This window comes from Phlebotomus argentipes, unplaced genomic scaffold (genome assembly GCF_947086385.1).
Source record: "Phlebotomus argentipes unplaced genomic scaffold, Phlebotomus argentipes genome assembly scaffold_4, whole genome shotgun sequence".
NCBI lineage: Eukaryota > Metazoa > Arthropoda > Insecta > Diptera > Psychodidae > Phlebotomus > Phlebotomus argentipes.
This window is the reverse complement of record NW_026776174.1, coordinates 9,059,200-9,086,631: the sequence shown is the minus strand read 5'-3', so window position 1 is coordinate 9,086,631 and position 27,432 is coordinate 9,059,200. Positions and strand designations below refer to the sequence as shown.

The window sequence follows — 27,432 nt, the reverse complement described above, 5'->3', positions numbered from 1 at the left end:
GGCAATATTTTTCAATTAGAAGCAAGTCTCATGAAATAATTCGATTATTCTGGTCGGCCGGAGAAAAATGACGAAGGAAATATATGGCGATGATTGCAGATGATTTTTCCAGCAGTCTGGCGTGAGTTATTGAATGATGGGGTCACGGGGGACCAGAGGTCCACCCTCTTGCACCCTTCCACGTTGCGCCCGAAGCCAATCGAGAGAGAGAGAGAGTCCGAAACAAGCGTGGAGGTTGTGGTGTAAATTAGAAACAGTGGCTTATTCTTGTGCTTCACCTTTCCTCTTCGCATGACTGTCCATGGCGTAACAATAAAACCAGAATCAGTGGCCTCTAATATGATGACATTTTCAACACCATGCAGACTAATTTATGGGAATCACACACTTTTCAATGGGAAAGCATACCGAAATCCGTTCTTTCCAGGCTCCCAAGCACTTTGTTGCAATTTCAACCATAGGAGACCGCCTAAATACCACAATCCAATTAATCACGGAAGTGGTTCCAAATGCTATTCCATGTAATCTTCGATGATCATGGTAATTTTCGGGGGTCCAAGACTGACGCCATTGCTTCTAATATGCGGCAATCTCTTTGTTAACCTCTTGGAACTTGCCACAAGTTGTCTCGACTGTCTTTTTTTCGGCTACAAGAGACATTATTCAGGGTAAAAAAACGTATCAGAGGATTTAATATCTCAATGCGTTGTCGGGAGTAACATTAAAGGATCACCGAAAGCCTGAGAGTGTCCGACTGTGAGGAAGAGAAAGTTGGATGATTTAATTTGAGGTTGTGATACTTCTTGGCGATTTATTGCGGTGCCACAGAGAGGAAGCAAAAAAACTTCCACCCCTAAGATTGAGTTGTAAAAATATCCAAAGTTCCTCCCTTAAGACGGTGTAAAGCAGACAATCGATTTTTAATGGTGCCCTTTTCTCTCTCTCTCTCTTTGCAGGTAACACATAAGTAAACATCTCGGCCGGGAGAAAAAGGCGACCAAGGAGGTGAAAATCTCAAAAGACGGTCATAATTGTGGGACACGGTGGTGAGGAAAAGTTGGGAAAATACCTGTTGGTCTCATCTCGAGGGAGCCCTTCATGTCTAATGGCCATTAAATTAACATTCCGGCGACCCGGGCGAATTGCAAGAAATAATTCAATTCGGTGCCGACAAATCCGCGATTTTCATTAATAATTTCCCGCCAACTTTCACTTTTTCCACCGGCGTCTCTGGGGACTCCTCTTTTGGCGCCAAGAGTGAACTTTCGTGTTCACCCCGCGAGGGGCCTCCGGATCGATAGTTGTGGTTGGTCTCTTTCCCACCACAAGACGTCCAGGAGGAACCATTTAGCATCGAGAGTCCATTTTTGCGCAGGTCATATTTCTTATTCAGTCACCATTCCTCGCAGCGCCCGTTGACTGATTTGTTCTGACAGTTGAACCAACACGCAGGGGAGAAGCACTCAGCCCATCGTCCGTGTACACGCTCACAGCCAAATGCAGCCATGGTGGTGTTGCCGAAGAGAAAGAAATGCCAAGTCCACATATGGCGGATATGATGGGCGCCTCGGATGGGGTGGGATCTAAATCTCTTCAATGAGGATTCCCACTCCTTGCCACTCTCTCAGCTGGAGAAATATTTTGTCAGGCACAGAGTTGGTTCGGGAGAAGAACGCCTTCCAGTTGGAGTCGAATAGCTTTACGTGAATTCGATTTTGAGGCACGACTTTCTTCGTTTTCAGGCCAAATCAACTGATTTCGTACAGATGTATCTTGAAATATTTCCCAAAATCGCTAGAAACGGGCTCTAAAAAATATGATTCAGAGTGAAGTTTGAGAAATTTCTCAGATCGACCCTGCGCTTCTCCTGTTTGTATGCCATTTGACAAATCGTTAGGCAAATATTTACCCAACGAGACAACGATGAATCACGGTGGATTTCCACTTTCCGCCCAAAAGAAAATATCTCCAATGGAATTTCCTTCCCCACCGAAAAAAGCGGGCATTTTTATCTAGATTTCTGTGGAGGAATTAATTGCCTGAGACGCTGTGTGGGGAAAATTCTGTGGGAAATCCTCCGTGATGATCCTGGCATGGCGAAAGTGAGGACTTTTGATTGAGCCGAGGGCCGAGAGCGAGACAGGGACGGAGTGCGAAAAAGAAGAGGGAATCCATGTGAAAACACGGGGCTCTCAGCTTGGCATGACTTACCACAAGAGACAGCAACAGCAGTGTATTAGAGCTCGACTCGACGCTGTAGATGAAGGCTGAGCAATTGTAGCGTTGCTCTGTGCTCGAGAGCCACGGCTTTTCTCAGTGTTTGCATGACATTCGGGAAAATCACACGCGATTCTCGCCAGCGAGCTTTTCCCGTCGTCAGCAGGATGTCCACGGGACATTTGTGGGGATCCATTTCGCGAAAATTCACGTGTGTGAAGTGACGTAGGTGAATTTCTGTGCGTGCGTGCGTGCGCGGAGCATAAGCCTGAAAAATGTGCCTCTCGTGTCTCATTCGCCCACTACTGATAAAAATCCTCTTGAGCATTTCAGCGCAAAGTGGAGTGATTGTGTCATAAGAAATTTATTTGAATTATTCATTCACGATTTTTAGTGCATTTTATTGTACATTATTCGCCGTTTCTCCATTCATATTTATTCCATTGAAGAGCAACTCTCTGCAATTGTGCTGTGTTGGTGCCTCGAAAAATCACCCGTCATTTTTCATCTCTTGCGGGGAAAGCCACTGTGCGTGTGCTTGAAAAGTTTTTTATTATATACACTCTCGTGAATTTTCACCGCACTTTCTGGGTGAAATCCGTGCAGAAGAAGTGTGAAGAAGCGAGTCTGTTTCTTTTTTGGGCGGTAAAAAAAAGAGAAAATGCACAATGGAGGATACGTGAAAATGTGTCAAAAGGCTAGAATGAGATCAAACTCGTGATTAGTGTCTCCAAATGGGATAGTGTATGGCCTCATGGAAATGAAAAGTCTGAGCAAAGTGACACTCTGACACAGTTACAATTCGGATAAGAACATTACAAGCAAGGTAAACCATATGTCAACGGGCAACTTAACAGCATAATCTGTCCCGCCATGAGACTCCATTTGTGAAGTCTTGTAGCGACATTTGTTGCTCGCGCAACGTTAATTTATTGGCAGCACAGATATTCAAAGTATAATATTTAAATGAAGTGCGGAGAAATCACGCGAAAATCACCCCCCGTGCATTGCTCATAAATTACAATCCTTCAATTGGGCACGGGAAAAAATGCCACCCTTGGGAGGTGAAATTACAAATTGAAACCTTGTTATCCGAGATGTAAGTGCTGAGAGACTTTATTTGTCCCGGTCGAGGCGCAATAAATAAGACAGAGGCTGCATAAAAGATGCATTGGGAGAATGGAAATGGGAGAGACTTTCCCTTTTTCGGGGTGTCTCCTCGGATAATCAACTTCCAACTGCCGCAGGCAGATAAATCATACAAAACCCGCAAAAAGCACGTGAGAAAGAGGATGCGGTTGCCCAAGAAGGTACATCAAATCATCCATGTCTCTTCCTTGGCCTTCAGGGCTCGCCGAAAAATCCAATTATCGATTTATCCCCGGCAACACACGCGATAATTTATGTCGCCAGCTTGTGTGTCACTTTTCCCTTCCTGGAAGTCTTATTCAAATTTTTAACCCACTTATTGGCCACTTTGGTATTCCTCGTCGTCACTGAATGTCATGCGAAATGCAAGAACCTGTTTCTTACCTTTACCGTCGCGACTTTTGCCGCCTTATGCAATATCGCGCCACGTGTTTGAGACCGAGGACTCCCCTTCGGTGGAATGAATGAATTCCTCAAGTGAAATTCTGGACATCTACAAAGGTCATTCGGCACTCTTCTCTCTCACTCGCATTTGCTAATTCCTTTTCTAATGAGCTTCGCAAGCTCCAAAGCTCCCCTAAGCAGAAGAGATAATCTACGCATCTCAATTACACATGCGGTATATTTTAATAACGAAAATCAATTAATAAAAAAACAAGGCGAGTGTGAAATATTCATTATGACAGTGCAACATACAATTTCTTGGAAAATGCTTGTTTCCAATTGCTGTTGCATAAAAAGATGGGTTCTTTTACATGTAAGAACTTGTAATGATCAAAATGATGGATTTCAATGTTCACAGATGAATTCTTAATATCACGAAGGGCTTATCTTGAGTGTTTTCATGCTTCAAAGACATTTGTTATTTTTTTTGCAACATTGTGCGGCGCCTTGAAGACTCTCCGCGCCTCCGAAGAGAGTCTTCAAGGCGAATCTCCAATTCTGGGAGAACACTTTCACTGGGATATTTCTGTTGGGAAAAGCTGGGCTGTCGGTTGCCCCTTTTTGATGCATCCCAAGTCCCAAAGCGACCGAGAAATTCTCCACCAATTAAGACATCATCAGATACGACGCAGAGATGCATGTGGATCATTGAGATTAATTCAATTCTCTCCCATTTGGACGCTCTGGTAAATTTCTCCTTCTGGTCACTGCCAGAACTCGCTTTTTTTCGCCTCAATCTTGCGGGCTTTTGGTGTTTGTCTCGGAAATGCGGGCACTTCTTTGTCGTTTCAATTGGTGGATGACTCTCGATTTGCCCATGGGAGGCAGAGAGTCTCTTTCCCACCCATTGTAATGTCAAATCACTCGAATTTCCTCTCATCTCTCACACCTCCGAGGCTGGCAATTATATTTTCCTCGCGAGTCTCTGCCAATCTCTGTGGTCTGTGATTGCAGCGAGAATCCCCTCGGCGAGACGTGCCATCGAAGGCATATTAGTGGCTCATAATATGGGAATTAATAAGTACATTGGTCGAGTGGAAGGCAACAAATCATCTAATTTGCATTTTAATTGCAATAATTTCATTTAACACCATTTTATCGCAAAAAGTGCATAATTGAATAATAAAATACTATTCGTCGTCGTGTGTACATCCATTAAATTCCACAACTTTTTACCACACAATATTCTTTATTATTTTCATATTCAACTCTCGTACTATTTTGTCTTCTCATCTCCTCCCTTGAACAGTCCAACTTGGCACTGTGAAAATTGTCTTACATGTTTCACGTTTGTTATTATCTCACCGGCAGCAAATTACTCGCCCTATGATATTCTCATAGAGGAGCGACAAGAAATTCACGTTGCATTCATTCCTTCAAATGAGCACAGAATTCTCTCTTTGAACTTCTCAATGACTGGATGGTGTAGCGAATTCCGAGAGGCGGACAAGTAGACATTTATGAGAATCTTAGGCACACTTAACCATCATCATTTGTACGAGAAATGCAGCACTTATTTTCTAGAAGATATCTTACTGCGAAAACTGCGATTGCCACTGAAATTTGTCTAAGTGCGACTCTGCTTTGTGCATTTGATCGCCTCTCGCGCCGTTGCGAAGCACCAGAGGGGAAAAGTATGCTGAAAATTAGCCTCTTAAGTACATCTCAAATTCTATATAATTTTTTCGGGATTGTGGGGGCTTTAGCTCCTCTCCTTCCAGCCGGAGTGGCAATTGTGAAAAAAAAGCTGCTGAGTGTGGTGTGAAACCAGATGCGCACCGGATGAATATTATCCAATTTGTTTTGATGCACTTGTAATTCATATAATTGTCTTATTAAATGTGCATTTATACTGCATGAACACGAACCGCAGCAGCTAACACAAAACATTGTTGCTGCCACCGTCGCCTTTTCGATTTGCGCACGAAACGCCCGTCGCGTTTGCACAATTATGATAAATTTTGTCAATTCAATTAATCACAGGTGAATATCGCGAGCACCTGGGAAGGTGGCTTCTGTGGTGACTCTCTGGGCGGCGTTTTTTTTTTCGCCCCCAGTGCGGCATCGGGGGAAGTTTTGGGCCGAAAAGCGGCGGGAACGAGGAGCACATGAAATTTCCTCAACAATTCGGACAATGGCCATAAATCTGTCACTCTCTCGTGATGCCTTTTTTCCTCTGTATTTTATTTTATTGTGTCACGGAAAACAGTCAAATCGGAAGTAGTGAAAGATACATTTTTTGTTTTGTGGCATTTCTGCTTTGTTTTCAATTCACCCTGCACTTTTTACGGGGTGGGTTTCCGTCCCGGCGACCACGAGAAAATTTATCATTGCGCAATTTCCCGTGGTCGGTCCTTAGGACAGCGTGGTGGCCAGGAAACTGGACGAGCGAAGCTCTGAGAAATTCGAAAAATTTCACATGAGATTTTCGGGTGAAAGTTTTTCCTTCACGCGCGCGCCCGTCCAGTTCTTTGACCAGGCCACCGAAAAAAAAACAACAACGAAGGCAATTCTTTCACGGTGTCTTTGGAACGTGAATTGGAGGAGAAATAGAAAGTTTCTCGTGTGCGTTGCAGCACTTTGAATATTTCGCCATGTCTAGGGGACCACACACAATTGACTAATAAATTGTTTTCTGGGGCGAAAGAAGCCCAAAAAAATTTTTGTGGAGAAACGTGTGTGGAACTTCCTAAATAAATTAGTTTATTTTCCACTGTGGCGAACACTCATGAGAACAAACACACACTTAATAAATTCACTGGTTCCTCCCGAATATGATTCAGTTCTCTTTTGCTTTTTTATCTCTGCACACGAAGGTGTTTTACATAAATAACGGGCAACCAAATTTATGGCGTGGCTCCCTCTCAGACACACTCACGGGCTTCCTGAGGGGGCGAGCGAGAAAGGGAGAGAGAGAGAGGTCAGATCCTAAAGAAATAAATATGTTTCTAAAAGTATATTCTTTCTCAAAATATTCAAAAGCGACGGAAGAGGTATTTTTTCTAATACGCACATCACTATGTGTCTCTCTGGTTGTGCCAATTCCAATCGGAGAGTCGCACAGCCATAGAAGAGATTCTGAGAAAAAAAGCACTCACCCAGAAATAAAACAGCCGCGACAGCGACCGAAAAGAGAATATTGAGAAAATAAATTAATTCTACGAGGAAGAGGTCCGCGACATGAAAATGCAAAAGAGGCAATTTACACAGTCATCAGTTGAATTGAGTAACCAAACTTGTCACCAGCGCTGTAATTTGGTAATTAATTTTCGTTACACTCCGCTGGCGATCCTGAAGATCACTCCACAAGACCTCCATCATCGACAATGACTTCCCTGAAGCAGCACGCTTTCGCGGCATCTGCCGTGGATTAATTCAAATCACTGAAAATTGCAATTTTCACTCTGGCAGACGCACTTTTTCCCAAGCCCAAAGCACAAGAGAAAATGCCCAGTCAAGGAGGAGGGCTGACTGAGGCCAAACCACATGTTCAGTTCCCACAAAACCATGCAATTAGCGTTTTCAGCCAATCACACAATCTCCTCTGTAATTACTACTTTGCCTCTACCTCTTACATGTCTGCGGCAACTTCCCACCTCGCCTCATGGCTCTGGAGGGCCTCTGCTTGGCGGGAAAAACCGCGAGACTGCACGGGAAAACCGCCCGGGGAAACCAGTATTTCCTCTGCAATTTATCAAACAGTGATAAATATTTGAATGGGTCGACAATTTCTCTTGAACTTCATAAAATGTGTCAACAACTATAAATTTCTCACCAGCATTTCAGTGGTCGCGGTGTATTAAGAAAATTTCAATAAATCTTTTGAGCGCAATTCTAGGCGTAATTCGCCTGAAGAAATATAGTGATTAGTTTGCAAATTGATGCTTTGATCACATGTGTCAGTGGACAAGTGGATGATGTTTTAGAAATGCCGTGTAGTCTAGAAGCGGCACATCCTGCAATTGGGAATGATTGGAAAAATTCCTCCCATCTTTGGACCACTTTCTGAACAATTCGTTACTTCTCTCATGGCACCTCTCGTGCTGTGCAGAATAATAAACGGACCCACGCGAGACACTCACGGCGGGGGAGTTTCGAACCATTGCACGAGAGGAGGAAGAAGAAAAAAATAAACAGAATTGAATCTTTAATATCGGAGCCAGAGTTAATTTTCCGACCACGAGACGATGAAGTGAAGCCAAAAGACAGTCCGTGTCAATAAATAATTCCTCCTTCTGGGTGCGTTGCGTGAAATTCGCCTTCGCTGGCACAGCTGAAAGAAATCCATTTTCACAGCCACCATGTGAGCTGCAATAAATAATTCTCGAAAATAGTTGTATGTTGTCTCAATTGACGTTGAGATGTGCAAGTGATATTTTAACAATGCATTGATTTTGCTCTTGAGATGCGCTCAATGAATTCCACTTGGCGAATTTGCAATTGCGAACCAGTGAAATTCCTCCTGCGTGTCTCTGGCTCGTCAAGTATCTGTGGCATGGGCCGAGACAGCCCCCCGGTGCTCTTTTTCACGCCGAAATGTCTCGCAACATTAACATCATTCTCATGTCCACCCCTTCTGGCTCCGATGCTCGAGATGGCGAGATATTTTCTCGCTCCACTGACCACACAGTGGCACATTCTTTCCCTCCTGGGACACCCAAAACCACCCCCGAGAAGCGCTTTGTGGCGCTGAGGCAGCACATAATGTTCAGGTGATTCCAGGGGCTGGCAAACGCTGGAATTCTAGAGGCAACTCCAAGGGCAAAGCTGTTTCTATGTAGGAAAACCCTCATGCTTTCCATCCCGCGAAGCTTCCTGAGAGCTGTGAGGAAATCGCTTTGATATTGAGTGCAACGCTTGAGCTTGCATTTGGAGCTTTCCAGAGCTTTTCCACCCCTCCATCAGTGCTCACTCGTTAGTCCGGTCTTGACGCTGCAATTTCAAGATCATTAATTACAGTGGAAATGACAAAATTTATAGAAATATCTACTTGTGTGGGAAAAAAGTGGGTGGTCATTTCATTAACACGAAAGTGCTTTTGGCATGTCCATTAGGCCACCTTCCGGTCAGACCTTCTCCAAATGTGCAACCCAGCAATTCAATTTTACCCCCGCAAATTCTGTGTCTCTCGCGAGGAAGTGCACTATAGGCTTGTGTCCCTAATTGCCAACACCAGAAGACTTTTATCCCTGGCAAACGTGCTAATTAAAACGCGCCTCACACATTACACAGACCTATTTTGTACCTCCGCGACACCCCCAAAGCCTCCCCAATGGGTGAACTTTTAGCAACACCACCACTTCATACATTCGCTGCACACTCGGGAAAATTAATTTATGTTGTTCACCCCTAATGGCGGCTTTACACCTTTGTCAGTGGCTTCGCGAAGCTCACACTGAGCTTTCCTATATCTATAATGTCTTGGGAAGAAGTTTAGCTGGGCGATACAGAGTCAGAAAGTGCGGCTCAAGCATTGCTAGACAATCGATACATTTTCAAATAAGTTTTGCACTTCCCCGAAATGCCCAGAAATTTACTCTTCCGGCGATTCTCGATTTCCATACAGTTCGCTGTCCAATTTTCCGTGGCGCGGAGCAATAAAAGAGTTTCCGAGGGTGCCAATGTGAGTCCGACAGATGGTTCCTCGCCCGAGAACCAGGTTCGATTGCCATCTGGCTGAAATTCTCGTCGTCTCACCCACACCGCACTGGCCAATCGCGAGACAATCAATTGCAAGCACTCACCTGGTATTCTCGAGTGATTTCCAATATGAGATATTTTTGCCATTTCGAACGGCAATTGCTGGGCGTGGGGAGTTCATGCGATGTTTGGCGGCCGAAAAATGTGCGCCTGACTTCGCGTGTCTGCCGGCAGTTTAGTCATCATTACCATCAGACATTCGCGCATAGATCGGGGCATCGCTCCCACCCCTTCGCACCATTTTCACCTCGTCCTGGAACAATAAACCTCAAGTCTTACTTCTGTTCCTTGTTCGCAGTTAATAAATTTCCCTTCTGTGCCATTCCGCGTGATTGAAATTCGTGTCGAACAACGCGAACTTGTGCGCGAGGACGGGTTAGACGCCCTCCGACAGCTTATAATGTCCAAAAATTCCTCCCCGCCCAAACCATGGTGGCACATATGATTTTAATTTGAGGAAAATTAACCCATTTTCCGGCCCGAGATTTCAATCCCCTTTTCTTCGCTCAAGCCAAGGCGCTCTCTTGAGCACCTCTTGAGGGTGTTGAATTCATTCTATCGTAATTTACTTTAAGTGGTGTTTCCTGTAGATGATTCCCTACAGTTTGTAGACTCTTTCTCTCTCTCCTTTGCTGCAGCATAAATAATTCAGGGGTTGTGGAAGTGGGAAAAAACAGCGGAAGTCACCTCATCCTCTCCACCCCAGAAATTCCCCAAAATGTAAGAGAGAGAGAGAGAGGAGAAAGTGAGGAAAATTCCGTCGGGTACATTATGTGGGTTAGTCAAAATGTAAAACTATCAACACGGTCGCCTCATAATTTATGTATGTGATGGGAAAAGCGCCAGCTTCCGAAAAAGCCCATGTCATTTATTTGGGATTTAACGATGTGATAACACTTTCTAAACACTCTTCAGTCGGAGGAGTGCCTTCGGAATTCCATGCGGCCGCCAGTGACGAATGAAGTCCTCAAAAGTTACACTCTGAGATTCATCGCAGTTCTCTTATTAACGACTCCGCGTGCTTTCAATGGTGCTGAATGTGAAGCATTTCCGAAATCAGGCTTTTATGCTTATAGGTTTTACGATAAAAATGGCACACGCAAAGAAGAGACTTTAATGGAAAAGGCAATCGCTTAAGAACAGTAGCCAAATAATCGTGATTAGTGTAATTTATCCGAGTGTATTATTACTCAATAGTGGGCAATTTTTCAACGATAAACACAAACAGCCTCTCAGGAGTACATAAAAGATTGCAATTTAATAGATAGTCATTTAATTTAATGAGACAGGCTCTCTTTTTTCACACACCATCTCGCCTCATTATCTGTAATGGGATCCGATGTCTTTTTCAACGGCGCTGGACTTTTTCTCGGCAATCCACCTTGCTCAATTTTTCTGCTGCACACCGCGGCAGGTGAAGTTCTCCCCATATTTGCTACGCAAGCATGATCAATTGACAATAATTTCTCACAGATATATCCCACTGAGCAGTTGATTTGACCAGTTCTCACCTGATTAGCGGCTCTGCATGCGATCCGTTGACGAGGTTCCAAGGAGATGTCTTTGGTAAAAGAACCCATCCATGGAGGAATTCCCATCCGCCGCACTGCGATCGATGGCCATAAAAGTCATACCCAAGTGATCACCACGAGTGATCCTCATGCGATCCGCGCGAGGGGTGATTTTGAGATATGCCACAGCAAATTACGTCTGACATGTCATTAATTTATTGGATTTCACTCACAAATATCCCCATGCGAATGCGGCGATCTCGTTTTTGCCCCGCTCTCATCTCGCATATTGTCTAATTAAGGTCCGTCATCGTCCAATTTGCACCTCAGCTCCAGACCTGACACAGTGCCACTGAGCGCGGGCATTGCCGATGGTAAATTATTCTGAGCACACAGCGCAGCAACTTCATTCCACCATCGATACTTTTGTGAGTGAAAAATTCCAATGCACTTTTTCCATCTCACTCACCGATCCTCCGGTGCAGCGTGGCTTTTTGCCCGCGACGGGCGTCCCAGCGAGTGTTTTCGCTCTGGCAAAACGTGAGAGAGACACAAAATGGCAAAATGCGATCTTAATAACTCAATTTAATTCCTATATAGCAGTTGAAGATGAGAATACATTAAATGTTTTATTTATGGACTTCATAATTGTCCCTGCATCTCTATTTAGTCATAGACACTCACATACGATCGCCAACAAGATCATCGCGACTTGTTCCATCGCACGCACTCCAATATGGTCGGAGAGCGCGCGTTTAATCGCTCCCAAAGACAGGTTGGCGCATGCGAAGTGTCCGATTTTTCAAGAAACCCCCCCAAACACTTGCGCAAATTGCTCTTTCACAGTCTGCTTCAGTTTATTTTCATCAAGATTCAATCATGCTTACAAACTTTCGGACTTGCATTTGCAATCACCGTCGATCTTTAGTGAGTGTTGTTGCCACAGTGGTTCTCGAATCCTAATCACTCTGTGTGATTTCTTGCAAATTGCATTTAGTGAGAAAAACTGCGAGAGCCGTAATGACGCATTTTCACATGTGGACGCCATCGCGGAGTGTTTTCGCGTTGAGCCGTGGAAAAAAAGACGCGCCCGCGAGATTGAAATGCTCAGCAAGGCCTTATTTAGCCCGTCATTGCTCACTTCCTCTGGATCAAGCATTGTTTCCACGACGCGATTTCGCAATGGCTCACAAAAGCATTCCTCAGGCTTGGTCGCGATGCGTGTCATTTGGGTTGTAGAGATAGAAGCGATCTTGTCCATTTGCGGAGTGACGTGAAATTGCGCACGTGCCCGCCAAAGTCAGGTTCTCGAGGGGGGTTTTTATTGAATTTGACACCCCGACGAGTGCCTGATATGCTCACCCTGACCACGGAGTTCAACAAACTCCCCACAATCAATAACAGGCACCCCTTTTTTGCGCCCCGGCCGCCGCTGGGGATATCGCTTTCACGGGAATTTTCAGTTAAATATTGAGATAAAGTACTTCCTGCGACTTCACCTGACCTCTCTAATATTTTTCCACCGGCACAGCTCTGGCGATGAAAAATACGCGGCAATGCTTTGCACCATTATTTTTCATCAACCCAACTTCTCCACCCCATTGAGAAAAATCGCCAATGGTTTTTCTGGGAATTCTCGCACTCGAGAGGAATTCCCGAGAGAGCCTGAAAAATCGAGACAGGTGCGAAATATCTCCCTGGAGACACAAATGCAATGCAATCATGATGGAAAAGTTTTGATGGATATTTCCAATAAAATTGCGAAAAAACAATATTCGAAATTGATCGCAGATACTTTGACGGCACTTCCGATATTGATTTGACAGTGAGGAACTTGCGAAGTAAGAGTTATTTCTTGATCACAAATTGTTCAAAGGTGACTCGATCGGCAGCAGTGATTTTTCAGGCTCAAGCATTTCACAACGACTCGAAAGCTCAGTTTTCGGCTTAGCTATTAAGGTCACCCGCATATGTCGTCGCGTTAAGATTCACAAATCGACCTCCAAAGCTCCGCCGACAAGTGAACTATTTCTGCAAGAGTGAGGCAAGTGAGTTCGCTTAATTACAGCCGACGGCAACGACCATCTCACCCAGTGAAATGGCAAATGGAATAAGAAAATGGTTTATTTATGATGTGTGGATTGCACTTCTTTTTCCTCCTTGCGTTGCCTCCAATTTCAATCGATTGAGCCCAGTGCGAAAATTGAGATGAAGCAGCTCAAAATGTATCGCGAAGAGCAAGTCATTCCAATTAGTGATGAATTATTTATTTACTGTTGGGTATTGACAGTTTTATTATCTCACTGGCCCATAAAACATCGCCGGATTATCTCGACTCAATTAATTTCCAATTGGAAAACAATTAAAATTTTACAGCAAACAGTGTGTCGGCCACTTGAGCGATTTCTCTGGCCGACGTGCGTTCATTCGGGTCACGCCAATTCACACACAATTTCTCAGCCATTTTGAGGCCGCCGATGACTCTTCCCCTCTCGGCGGCGCCTCTTGCTGTGTGTTGGTGTGCCACAGAGTGGGGGAAGCGTTCCAATGCAACGCCCATAAGCACAATCAATCATCGCGCCTCGCGACATTCCGCGGAAAAGCGGTCACAGGGACAAGAATCCACCAAATCGGACACATCTGCCGCCCTCGAACGACTGCCAAGATCTCTATCGGCGGCGCTCGCCTTCGCACAACGCATTCCTGGCCAAATCTCCCGAGACTTTTGTCCAATTGGAACTTCCTCGGCAATCGACAGCCATCTGTGTGCCAGGCACTCCACACTCCAGAGCTTCTTGTCACTCAATACAGGTGTCACTGCGAGCAGAAGCAAGATTTATGGGCGCATTCCTCGCGCCACTGGTTTGAACCTTCGATGCTGATTGAGGTTTGGTGTTGAGAATTTCCCGCGCTTTTGCATAACTCATGAGGGGAGTGTTATTCCCAATAACAGCGTCCGTTGCAAGGGACGCTTTGGCGTCTGTCTGAACGAACGCAATTTATAAGGAAAGCTCAGAAAGCTTCTGTCGAATTTATTTACTCTCTTCAATTCCACACATAAAATGTAATAAGATTTTTATTAAAAGTGTTCTTTCTGATGAATTTATGACATAACAAGGATGAGAAAGTGTGATTTGAGAATGTTTCGTATAGTTTTTCAAAGCATTTCACGATATTTTCAAGCTCTTAAAGTGATTCTGCTGACCCTCCCTTTGATGTCTCACTCTCTCTCTCTCTCTCTCAAATTTGGCCAGAGCTTGAGTAAGTCATAACTCTGCAACCCTCTTGACTAAATCCCTTGTAGTCCTGCTGATAGAACTCAATCCCAAGCGGATTTGCATTTGAGGAAAAAAGGTCCTCCGCTGTCCAGAGAAGGGTTGAACAATTGAGAGGTCGCACAATTGGCAAAATAATTATCATCCCTCTGGCAGCAAATATTTGCTCAGACAGTGTCAAGCTCTCATGCGAAAATTCTCCGCACGCTGCAAAATCTGCACACCATCGCATTTCGGGGATGGTGTGGCTCGCCATTCGTCATATTCATTGTCGTCGGTATTCATCTTATGAGCGGGAAATTATCTCTTTTGCTTGGCTGGGCTTTCGCATATGTGCGCCCGGCGAGGGAGAGCTTTCACAAATCACCCCTCGATTGTCGGGGTTGGGGCGGAAATGGGAAGCACCATGTTGTGGAGTGAATTCAATCGTCGCCTTGTTTTCGGGGCTGCCTCTGCAAGTGATAACAATGGACCCAGTCTGCTGGGGATGATTGTGACTTTTGTACCGGGCGAGAGGGGGTGGCATGACAATTCTCGGCGCGAGGGTGAGTGACAATTCAAAGATTGTCACTCGCATTCATCCCGGCGAATTTGCCCGGGGGCGAGAATCATTGCATTTTTCCACTGGGAAAAATTTCCCGCCTCAATAAATATCAACACGCATTGACATAGAATCTTATTTGAATTTTTGCCAATAAATTCACCCTCACACCCCCCCACAATGGTGTACGCCATCTTCATGGGTGGGAGAAGCATTCCTCGGCGCCTCCTCCGGAGTTGCAATTTTAAAGCTCGCACGCTGTGCATCCCCTGGAATCCATTCACACTACAGAGAGCAAGCTTACAGTGGGAAATTCCAAGTATTCCAGGATACAGATCTGCGAGGGTGGACGAGGGACGACAAACCTGCTGATGATGATGATGAAAACAAAACGGAGCACACTAATAAATTAATCACGGCAAATGTTCACACCATTTAGCAAGAATCCAATCCGATATGGAATTTAATTTAGAGAGACACCCAACTCTCTCTATTTTCCATGATAATTGCACGAGAAAATACACCAATTGAATTATTTGCCTTCGAGCGACATTACTCACTGCATCGTGAATGGGAGGGAGTGATTCTCCATGTGAGGGACTATTTGGGGAATTTGTGCGGATGGGAAATCACTGAATTGGGACGAAGCCGATGAACAAAGAGCCTTGGAGCATCTGGAGTAAATTATGGGGAATATTGTGTCGTATATAAAATGCTATTAAGAAAAATCTATAAGAAACTCTTCCGATCATTGCAAAATGTAACAATTTGTTCTTCAAAAACTGCTCCTCTTACATCAGAAAATGCTAAAAAGATGAAAGACTTTCACATGATATTTTAGGGCCAAAAAATTCCCACCACTTGCGCCATCGTGCTTGCAATCTTTGGAGTCTCAGTGCTTGAAATTACTTGCAAATTATTCATAAAGCAGTGGCAAGTGGCCGCGAAGAATGATTTCATTTCCAAGTTATTATTTTGGCGTGCGGACAATAAATCTTTCCTCCTGGCGTGAGGGGGGTCTAAGAGACGTGAGATTAATTGTTGTTGGCATCGATCCTCGCAGACAGATCTGTTGCGCTTGTTTGACAATTTATCAACTCGACAATATCAAACAGTGTAGCGCGATCTCGTCACTCGGTGTGGCATTTATAAGAATAATTTTACCCTCTATTGCACCACTTTGTGCGATCATCAGCGTGATCGCACGTATTTGGCGCTCTTTTCGCACGTGCGTGCGTCGCCTCTTGACATTGTTGCACACGCGAGAGCTGCTTAGTCGGGATCGCGGGAATGAGACGCGATAAAAAATGCCTCCATCGCAGTAAACATGTGTTTCTGGTCAGAAAGTAGTTTGTCACAGGAGATTTATCAGTGCCACTCGAGGAGGCTTTGTCCACACCAGAGGAGATCTCTTGGCGCGCGGGGGAGATTTGTGGCATTTTATTGCACCGTTTCACAATAAGATGAATTAGAAGGTGTGGATGATCGAGAGTTGACAATCACTTCCCTTCGTTGAATGTGTGTATTTTGGGATGTGAGACTCGAGTAAAGAGGTCAAAAAGTAGCTCTTCTCGCCGAAGACTCTGTGTCAATTTACAACATCTGCAGAGAATTCTCTCCCTGGAGATCCCACCCCTTCATCTCTGGTAAATGAAGCTCACATTTTCGCATAACTCTGGCTGTCAGACCAAACAAACCGGGCCAAGAGTGTCGTGTCGCCTTGCCGTATTCCGCCTTCATGGCCATGAAGTTCGAGAAGATGCCATCCAACCCCCGATGAATGGTCCATTTACCATGGAATCTCATAATGATCACATGGACTCGAGAGGCGATCCTCGGTCGTGATCGCCGGAGCCAATGGGGAGTGTTTTCGCACATGTTCCATATTTTCCTATATGTGAATACTGTCTGGTGGGAAAAAGAGAAAAAGCCATCCTCGATGTGACAACTTTTTCATGACTGATCCATCTGACGAAATCAGTTTCTTTGAAGATCGTGCCATGAGCAGATCAATCCCGCCATGGGTATTTTTAGGAAGCCCGCCAAAATCCAAAGTCTCTCAAATGCGATGCTAAGCAAAACTAACGGACTCTCTCTCTCGGTGTCTTTGCAGGAAATTTTCGTTACCAAGGCCAAAGCCCTCGCCAAGGAGTGGATCATCTGGGATACGTAAACAATGAGCGATCACTGAGCCCAGCGTGATCTAATCCAAGTGATGTGTCAGGTGAAAGTGAAGTTGTAAAGTTACTGAGACACGCTCTGCAAGTGAGGCTCCGTGAGCCACGTGTGAGGATAGCTTTAGAGTCGATCGGGCAGGGGCAAAAGCACCAAAAATTGGGGGTGACGACGATTGGATCTACTGCGGTGACGAGAGGAGTGTCAAGGACGCAAAAATGACCATGAGTACAAATAATTGCGAGAGTATGACATCATACTTTGCCAACAGCTACATGGGCTCGGAGATGCACGGCCACTACCCGGCGGGCGGGGTGGGCGACCTGGACGGTGGGCAGCAGATGCACCACTACAACCAGAACCCCAACCAGGGCAACATGCCCTACCCCCGCTTCCCGCCCTACGATCGCATGGGCTACTACAACCAGTCCATGGAGCCCGCCACCTACACGCGAGCCGACAGCCCGTCCAGTCAGCTGGGCGCCAGCGGGATGCCCCAGCAGCCCAACGGGACGCCCATCGGGTCGCAGTCGCAACAGCAGCAGCCGCAGCAGCAGCAGCAGCCCGTCGTCTACGCCAGTTGCAAGCTGCAGGCGGCCGTGGGCGGCCTGGGCATGGGCGCCGAGGGCGGATCGCCTCCCCTCGAGCAGATGGGCACCCACCACATGAACTCGCAAATGTCGATATCCCATCACATGGCGCACGCCCAGGGACAGGTGAGCACAGAGTCCAAATTGACCCGATTTAGGCTCAGCTAGAGCCTCTCATGTTTAAATTGCAAACACTGAACACCCGCAATTCCATTCGCAGGTCCACCAGAACCCCCAGCACATGGGCATGTACACACAGACGGGCGGCGGGCCGCCCGTGGGCCCTCCGCAAGGCATGATGCACCAGCAGGGGCCCCAACTGCACCAGGGGCAGCAGCAGCAACCGCCCAACAGTCAGAACACCCAGGCGTCGCTGCCCTCGCCGCTCTACCCGTGGATGAGGAGTCAATTCGGTGAGTCCCGTGAGTCTCTTCTTGGCTGAACTTATCTGCCCCTGACCCTCGCGAGAAATCCCGCCGAGACTGAGCCAGTCTCGCCACTCTTTTGCCTGCATTTCGGCGCTTAACTCTCAATTCTGCGCCAATTGATTCGTCACGGATTCAGGTGATAATGCTGGCAGGTTTCTTCTGGGTCTCCTCCTGCTGGGCCGAACAACAGACCGCACTCTTCCGGGTCTCTTGTGTCGCTTGCACCAATTTCTGCCATTCAACTGTGCGGATCATAAATATTAAGAGAAGCTGTAAATTCAAATGTCTTGTTGGGCAGCGTTGCAAGCACAAAGAGCGAGTCAATAGGCAGAATTCCCCATAAAACATTGCGCATAAAAGGAGCTCGAGTGAGAGAGAGCCTCCGGGAAAGATAGCAAGTGGCCGAAGAGAAAGTGGCGAAGGAGGAATTAAATGTAAATTACCATTTCAAGTCACACAAATTGTATTAAATCAATTTTGGCCCTCACTCCCCCCCTTTTGCGACTCTCGGCGACCACAGAATTTCAGTTTAGTTTACACTGTGGTTCAACGTCTGAATTACAAGCATAAAAGCACGTTTCTTCTCGTTGGCGGCCATAAATTTAGCGACGCTCAACAATGTTGCAACAAGTGGCTCGTTTTCAGACATCTTGATGTACTAAAGAGCTTTCTGGTTTAGATAACTATATGGGGGATACACACCCCACTCTCTGGACCCGCACACACTCGCCTCCACGAATTTTCTGCGCCTCTCCGGCAGCCTTTTGCGCCCCATTTCGGCCTCTATATGTACATACATATAGTAAAAAGAGCTTCACGCGGCCGTCTAACTTTTATTTAATTCTTCGAATTATCCTCCTTCGTCATCCTTGGCTGGGGATTTACCATCTTGCATCAGAACGCTCTTGGCAGACAATGCCCCAAAATGTGATGCTTTGTGTGCGATGTTCTGAATGTGACAAAAAAAAGCCTCCCGGACAGTGAGGGCAAAAAGCACGATAAATAGGAAGAGTCGGTGAATGAAATCGTTGCCATTGTTTTCGTATTTCAGCATCCCCAAGTTTCGGGGGCAAAAACCACCCCCAGGCAGCAGAAGAAAATCCTCTGAGAGAGAGGGAAAAATTTATTTCACTTTCCCTCTTCTCGGGCGGTGGGTGGGCAATTTTTCTTCCCCACCGAATCGCAACGCGATTTTCTTTGACAATAGATGGGGTATTAGTCAACTTCCAAAACACAATAATATCGTATTAGGGGGAGCAGCAGTTCAAGGATTGGGATGAATCCTTCATGAGCAGAAGAAAGGCGATTTTTTTGCCCTCCGCCACCCTCCTTTTGATACGATTGTGTCACCTCAAATGCCACCAGAGGGGCAATTATCGAGGGTTTGTGGAACACCGCGGGGCAATTCTTCGTGCGGTGCGAGATTCCCGCTGCAATTGCATTCCATTAATAAATTTCATTCTTATTATTAACTCTTTAAGAGAGACAAACACCGCAAATCATGAGGATTGGTATTTCACTGCGGATGTCTTGTGGCTCAGAGCTGAGATGAAGTGACAGAAGTATAGATAAGAGAGCTTTTTTGAAAGCTTTTCTGACAACAATTATCGATTTGTTATTTCTTTTGAAAGTCCTTTAGTGGATGGAATTTAATTGAAGGACCAACAGCGCTGATTGCAAAGCTACAAGACCGTCAAGATTGACAGCTTGACCATCGCGAGTATCTTCCGGATTCACTGGATTCCTTCCAATCACACAACATGTGATCTATTGCCTCCAACTCTGGCCAGTTCGGCCTTCCTTGGGTGTCTCTGGCGGTGCATCTCGCGTGAATATTTGTGAGTCCGCGGCATGTTAAAGATGCATCCGAGTGCCAACGAGGGAGCAAAGTGTGGTTGGTGCACAAGAAAGGTATCCACGAGCACAGATTGATGGTCCCCATTGCATACGGCAATGTAACTAATGGGCGCAATCAATTTTGCTTTACATCTCAATCTCTCCAGCGTCTTTCTGCCCCACGTCCCGATTCCTTTGGACGCCCTTTTTGTTCTGGCCCAACAAAACCATGCGCTCACATGAAAGTGCCTGTATTGTAGCTCGTGTGCGCTCTCGCCCTCGGATGAATGGGACGGATTCTTTCGGGGGGAGCCGGGGAGCGATAAGAGAGCTGGATGGCAGGACAATGGCATGATTGAAGACATCATAGATTTGCCACTGACGTCATTGTGCGGGTCGTGGAGAGACTTATGCCTCTGCAACAGCTCAATTTATGTGTAAATTAATCCAATTTCCATCCACAATTGGCCTGCAACACCCAGAAAGCGTGGGCGGATTGTCGCGAGTGGCTTTAATTGGATATCCATATAGACTCGCGGGGATGGGCGTTTGCGTGTCTGCCTTCCTCGCGGCGCTGCAGCTGGGAGACTACAAAATCCGGGAACATCCTCAGGGCTTCCCCACAAGTTCACGGGTCGCCCCCCATGCAAATGAACCCCATCAATATTTTCCCACCTCTTCGCGCGGCGCAGTGAAATTAATTTTGACGTGGAGGTGAAAACGGTGCGAGAATCAATTATCAGGAGGCAGGAAATTAGTTGTGGGGCAATGGAAAATTTGACGAGAAAAGAGGTGTATATCACTCCATGGTGAGATTAGTTTATTCAACTCTCATGCGCATCCATCAATTGGCTTGGCAGCGTAATTTGGCGAGTTGTTTTCGGCGCGGGAAAAGAATAAGTCAGTGCCCACAGAATCGTAATTAAAATCATATTAAAGTTCAATTTGGTCGAAAATTGAGTGAAAAGCTTGAAATAATTCCCCTCTAATTGCAATTTCACAGCAGAGACTCGGATTTTTTTCGCCACACTCTGAGGCAACTTTCCTACACCCATGGAATTTAATATGTTCAAATTTTACATCAATTTTAATCCAATTTTCATTCATAAATCAAAATTGTCTTCCTGACTCTATATGGCTCTTTAATCTCTTTTCTTTCTCTCTGCATGGCGTTCTCTTGGGATCCCATGGATAATCACAAGAGGCAAAAACTTCCGTCTAATTATTTCTCTATTCCTCCCCTCGACAGAGAAAAATTCTCCGCTAGATGGAAATTGAGAAGATCTTCCCGTATGAACTTGTCGGTCTTTTTTTTACAGTCCACGCTGAGCACATGTGCTTTGGAGGATCGGCGTTTTTGTGTCTCAGGCATTCCTCTCTTTGTGCGGTGCGACCCATCAGCCCGAGGATTTTAATACCCACCCATCGGAACGGCATAAATTCCTCACGGAGATTCTGTTGTGATGTCGAGAATTTTGATATGGGTCGTCGAAAACATCCTGCCTTCGGGAGGCCCGAAGGATGCACCCAGAATCTTGGAAAAACACCTCACAATGCCACAAGATATTACTCAATGTCATCTTCCACCGACAATTAAGTCCCTTTCCCGCGCCTTTTATCTCCCGAGGGGTGGAACGGCGGCAGGGTGAGGGGTTCGCGGTGGGACGAGGTTGATATTATGTGAATTATTTACAAGGGCATAAAATGCAAATCATCGCAGTTTTATGGGAATTTCCTCAGGAGACTTCTCAAGCAATCAAATGGAGCAGCAAAGGCGATATTACATTTCGCATCCAAGGATTGGATTTCATTTTTTAAGTCCCTAACTAGCATCAGTACTTTTCTTTTACTGAGAATTTAAAGAGTTTGTTTTCCTTCTTGCTTACACGTTTAATTCAAATACACTTTGAACCAAAGTTTAGACTCAATTTTCCTCTACATCTTTTAATTTAATTCCATTTCACATATTTTCTTTCCCAATTCCCGCGATCTTCTCGTCATTCGTCTAATCCTGCAGATAATCAGATTTGATGCGATGGAAGAGATAATCTTCTCGCGCATCCCATCCGTCTTCTTGGACATTCTTGCGGTTTCGCGTCCTCGCGGTGATTAAATTTCCAACGCCGAAATTCCTCATGTTGGATTGCAAATTAATATCACGTCGTCATTTATTTAATCCCCATTGGAGGGAGGGGGGCCGCTGGGTCGTTTTTTCCTCATCATCTTTTCTGGCAAAGTTGAAATTGCTAGGAATCACAAGTTGGGATTAAAACACATGTTCATCACTGACAAGAATAAATACTTGTAGTGAGGTCTTTTGATGTTGTGCGCGCTGCCTTCGAGGAAAAATGACTCTGTGGCATAGAGAGAGAGGAAAACCGGTGGCGAAAAGGGCTCGGATGAACAAAAGGCTTTTATTTATAAAACTCCCGAGACAAGCGCCAAATATGAAGAATTCGGTCGGAATTCTACAGAGTGTGAGCAAAGGGGGGAACGCAGCGCGGGAAGAGGGAGAGAATTAATGAATTAATTATGAATGTGGCATGGAAATTTTGATTTATTTCCTCACTCGCTATTTTCATTACACCGCACAAGACAATTCGGAGTTTTCCACCCTCGTCGCGGGGGTCAGAGATCAACCCCCTCGTGGGGTCGCGCGAGGCGCAAAAAAGCAGAGACTTTCTAATTATTTTGCATGGAAGGGATTCAAAACGTATTAATCAGGCCCGTGAGAGAAATTCTGCTGGGTTGTCCATTAATTTGAATCCACCTTGATGACCATTTCTTGCTTAATTGCGGCGAATTTTTGACACCAAATTTATTTTCATCTCTGCAGCCGGCCACAAAAGAAATGAGCCAGTGAGCACACGCTTTTTTGCGCACAGGTTGTCCTGGCCTAGGAGATGCCTTTTTTGCCGCCCCATCCGCCATCCATCTCCTCAGGTGTGCTCTTGGACAGCATCAGGCCGCGCAACAAAAGAAGTAATACTGCGTGGCAAATGACTTGGGGAGTTTGTAATGCATACAGAGAGAGCTCATTTCATAGCCAATGGTGGGGGGCGAAGTGTTATTAATTTTCTTTCGAGGCTCGCTATTATTACCCAGAAGAGAAGGAAGGTAATTGAATGCCCGCGGACATTGAATCAGATAATTATATTTCTCATCATAATTAAATTCCAATTCAATTCCGCCATCTCATTTCGACTTCTCGCCAGTGTTTCTTCGCTGTGCCTCTTTTTTTCGTGTGTGTGCCCTCGAAACCACTCCTCCCGAAATGATGAGCAATGACTCTGGATTATCGTATCTCGTGTTGCCTGGCCTTTTTTGTGCTCCACCAAACTAAATAACCATCAAACTCTAATGGCTCTTTAATAGTCCACCACCATTGCCGGCCATTTTTGAGGCCTCTTTGCCATTGATCCGTGTAGATGATGGCTCTTTATAGATGTTTTTCTTGCCGAGAGAACTTTTTTCCTCCTCTTTCTCAGGCAGAAATCCTCATGGGGTGCACGCAGTTTGCCACACACCCGGAAATGGCAGAAAGCGATGTTGGGAAGGAACTTTGTTCCTTATCTGACCATAGATGTAATCAATTCAATGACGTCAATCACGCATTCGCCCAAGAAAGCGCGCGAGAGAGAGAGAGAGAGAGAGCAGAGTTGAGAGGAATATGAGACTGTTCTCTAGATAGTATTAACGTCTACATTGCCTCCAACTCTGCTCGCGGTTGCAAATGATCGGCGAAGAGTGGCTAAGGAGACTCTTGGGCTCAATTAATCCCCAAAATTTGCTCTTTGGGTGCAATTAAACGATTTTCCCCGACACACTGAGATTTCCCCAGCCTCAATTCCACATGTCTCTCCTCTTCTTTGCCTCTTCCAGAGCGAAAGCGTGGCCGACAGACGTACACGAGATACCAAACACTGGAGCTGGAGAAGGAGTTCCACTTCAACCGATACTTGACGCGGAGGAGACGGATCGAGATTGCCCATGCCCTCTGCCTCACTGAGCGCCAGATCAAGATCTGGTTCCAGAATCGCCGGATGAAGTGGAAAAAGGAGAACAAGACGAAAGGCGAGCCGGGATCTGGAGACAATGCCGATGAAATCACGCCTCCCACAAGTCCACAGTAATGCAACCCCTCCGCGAGAGCCAGTCTTAATTCAATTTCGGAGTAATTTATCCCGGTTGATTTACCCTCGAACACACTTTGGCAATAATGGTGGTGTTTTTCATCCCACTGAAATTTCCTCTTTAGTTTCCAGACTCGGACAATTTCAGAAATTGGATTTTAATGAATTTTGATAAGAATGTCTCAAATGATTTCAAGTCTCCCACGCGATAACTTGTGCAACAACACAGCCAGAGTTGAGATCTCTAGTGAGATGACAGCGACAAGATGAAGGCATAGAGATGACCTGTGGAGCGAGATTTAATGAGAAATCTATAAAGATATAATTAAAAATAGTAATGAAAACCAACTCATGTGACCTCAAATTAATTTAAAAGAAATATATTAATATTTAATGAGTAAACGTGTAAGAGTTAGTAATGAAATTAATATATTATGCGTATAATTTCGTGTGTAAACAAGTAGACCTCCTCCACCTCCCACAATACATATAATAATAATAAAAGATGGACAATTGGAGTTGCAGATGAACGAGGACATGAAAAATATGACAAAAATTCCTGTCAACATTTATCGTTGAAGCTGAGCATGGGTTTTTTTCTGTTTATTCCGAACTACAAAGGATATGGAGAGAATGAGAGAAAATTTATTTATTGTCACGCAGAAACACACAAGAAAACCATGTGAATAATGGACTCTGAGCAAGTGGTAGCCAAGAAAATAGGAAGGGAAATGCGAGAAAAATAGTTAGAGGCCAGTGATTCAGTGCAATCAAGTGGAAAAGGAAAAAAAGAGGACACAGAAGTATGGTAATTTTGTGGAATAGAATACACAATGGAAAAATGGAATTATTAAGGAAAAATAATAAAAATTACCCAATATACGTACAAAAGTGCTGGACAATTTTTAAATGTACATAGAGTATGGAAAAATCCTAAAGAAAATTTTAAGAAAAAAAAGTATTTAGACTCTTAAATGTAAGGAAAACCAAGTATCGAGAGGAAGATTTTACTTATTGTATCCCATGAACAAAAGGAAGAGAAAAAAACCACAAAAGTATATATAAATTTGCATATTAAAGAGAGAAGAATCTAATTTTCAAAGATCATCTTGTAAGATTATTGCTAAAAAAAATGGCAAAAAGTAGAAGTGAAAAATGAACCTTTTTAATTGTAATTTCATTGTGATTCGCAAGTGAATTCTCAATTTTGGATATGACGTATACAAAATTCAGCGAGATAGGCAAGGAGGAAATTTCTTAAAAAAAAATGTGTAGAGTATTTGAAATGTGTAATTCAAATTTAGTAAGGCATTTGAATTATTCGTCTATGACGCCCACTGAGTCCTTAAGTACCATCGCACTGAAAAGAGTGCATATTTTATTTGGATTTTACTGCAAAATTGTCGAGAAAAAGCAACCATCCCTTCTTTTCAATGAAGACCTAAGGAAAACCCCAGGATAAACACACACACACATAAGAAGGGAGAGTGATTTGCTGATGGGATCATATAGTTTTCTTCTCAGAATTTTTATTCAATTACGATCTCAAGAAAGAAAGAAATCACATCGGCATACGCGTGTTATTATACGCACCAATATTTTCGCTAATGCCCGGCAAATTTCTCTCCCTGTGTAGAAAATAATATCTCTGTATAAAATAGGCAAGAAAAAGTGATGTGAAAATAGTCTGTAAAGTAAGTTTAAAGAAGATAAAAAGAACAGTGTAATTTTAACTGATTGATTCAGAAAGTACACGTCGCAATAATACTCTCTAATTTGCCCCATGATCGTTAATTTGACTCATCATTTGTCATCAGAAAGAGTTAGAGGAAAATAGTTTTAACAAATGGACGCATTTGACAGTACCCTGAATCTCTTTTACCCGCATACCAAAGCCATACAAGTTCTGTAATTAAAGAAGAAAATGAACAAGTCTCTTAAACACTAATTTAAATACGAAATAGTGGTGTATTTTTTATAAAATAAATGTGTGCCCATATGTAAGAGGAAATCAATATCGAGAGAGCAACAACCAGACAGTGAAGAGTATTAGATCAATGCCAATAGTTTATTTTCCCAAGTAAAGCATCTCCCATTGCCCTATATAATACGTACTTCTTTCCTTGCAACACACGACTGACAAAATTGTTGATTTGGAAGCTGAAAAGAAAAAGTGGACGAAAATGATTTGCGGAGGAATTAGACAACAAATATACGTAAAATCAACCGCCCCAAAATGTATGATATTTAGTGACAACTTGTATTTACCACTAAAAGATATTCTAATAAATTCTAATTAACCTTTAACGTGTTAAGAGAAAGCATTTTCGATGATATTTCTGATATTTATATATTTTAAACAAAAAATGAATTGAGCCAAGAGCCATCAACTAAATTTATGGTGATACTATCGCCACACAGTAATTTATCGCAAAAATTCTATCTCCGGGAACTGAAGTTCCTCTCGCGAACAAGGAGAAAAGGAAAGCGAAACAAGGAGGAAAAATGGCAAGCATGAAAATTGAGTAAAATTAGACTTTTCCCATTTTTCAGGTGCGCATGACTCATTTTATTTTCACTTTGTAAGAACAAGACGAGTTGAAGTAGGCAAAAGATGGGCACAGAATGTATATTTGTATTAAAGACGAATGCAAAAGAAGATAAAAAAAAGATGAATAAAAATTTATAATATATTTAAAGTGAGGAGGAAAAAAAATTGAGTAAAAGAGATGAAAAAAAACCCTATAGATTTAAGAATGTAAGATATAGCATTGATACAGTAATGTGAAATTGTGATTATTTTTGTTATAATGTAACAACATATTATTTAAAAAGGCAAAACAAATTGTAACGAATTCTGCAGGCCACAGGTTGACGTGAAATTTTTTTTTCTCTTTTCTTTCCTGCGAAGAAATGGGACATTTTTCTACAATAAAAAAAAGAAACAGAAAAGAAAAAACAAAGAACTATTCGAATATGACAAAAGCAAAATGTGCAAAGAATCTTGAGAAGCACTAAAAAATTATTTCTCTCTCATTTTAAGGAATAGTGAAATTTAGAGTATAAAAATTTTTCTATTGGTATAAAATTGGTTTCTAAATATTGAGAAAAACGGAGTATAAAAAAAATTGAGAAAAAAAATCTATTGCTAATTAATTCTTAAACTATTGGAATGAGAAATTTGATTGTGTAAAGAAAACACAGACACTTGAAAAGGTACCATTACTATAAATACTATAGATAAAAGAAGTGAAGTTTCGTGTTGAAACGAGACCATCAATTTTTTTTTGTTTAGAACCGTCATAGATTATATACACAACAACTTAAATAATATTGTCGTATATACAAGAAAAAAGGAAGTATAAGATAACAATAAAAAAAAACATTGTAAAATATTTTAAAAATCGATTTTTGACACACACGAAAGAAGACA

At 43.8% G+C, this 27,432-nt stretch overlaps 1 protein-coding gene across 2 annotated transcripts; it reads left to right on the top strand.

The window, feature by feature from the left end:
- Positions 1-2,459: 2,459 nt before the first annotated feature.
- On the top strand, positions 2,460-27,432 carry LOC132257369 (homeotic protein antennapedia). 2 transcript variants are annotated; one of them, XM_059754235.1, is made up of 4 exons: positions 2,460-3,043; positions 16,951-17,728; positions 17,823-18,015; positions 23,749-27,432. In XM_059754235.1, exons 2-4 carry the CDS (start codon positions 17,231-17,233, stop codon positions 23,997-23,999), a joined length of 942 nt encoding a protein of 313 aa, XP_059610218.1. In that variant the 5' UTR covers positions 2,460-3,043; positions 16,951-17,230; the 3' UTR covers positions 24,000-27,432. The 2 variants fall into 2 exon arrangements, with proteins under 2 accessions (XP_059610218.1, XP_059610217.1); XM_059754234.1 differs by having other exon boundaries at positions 17,823-18,024.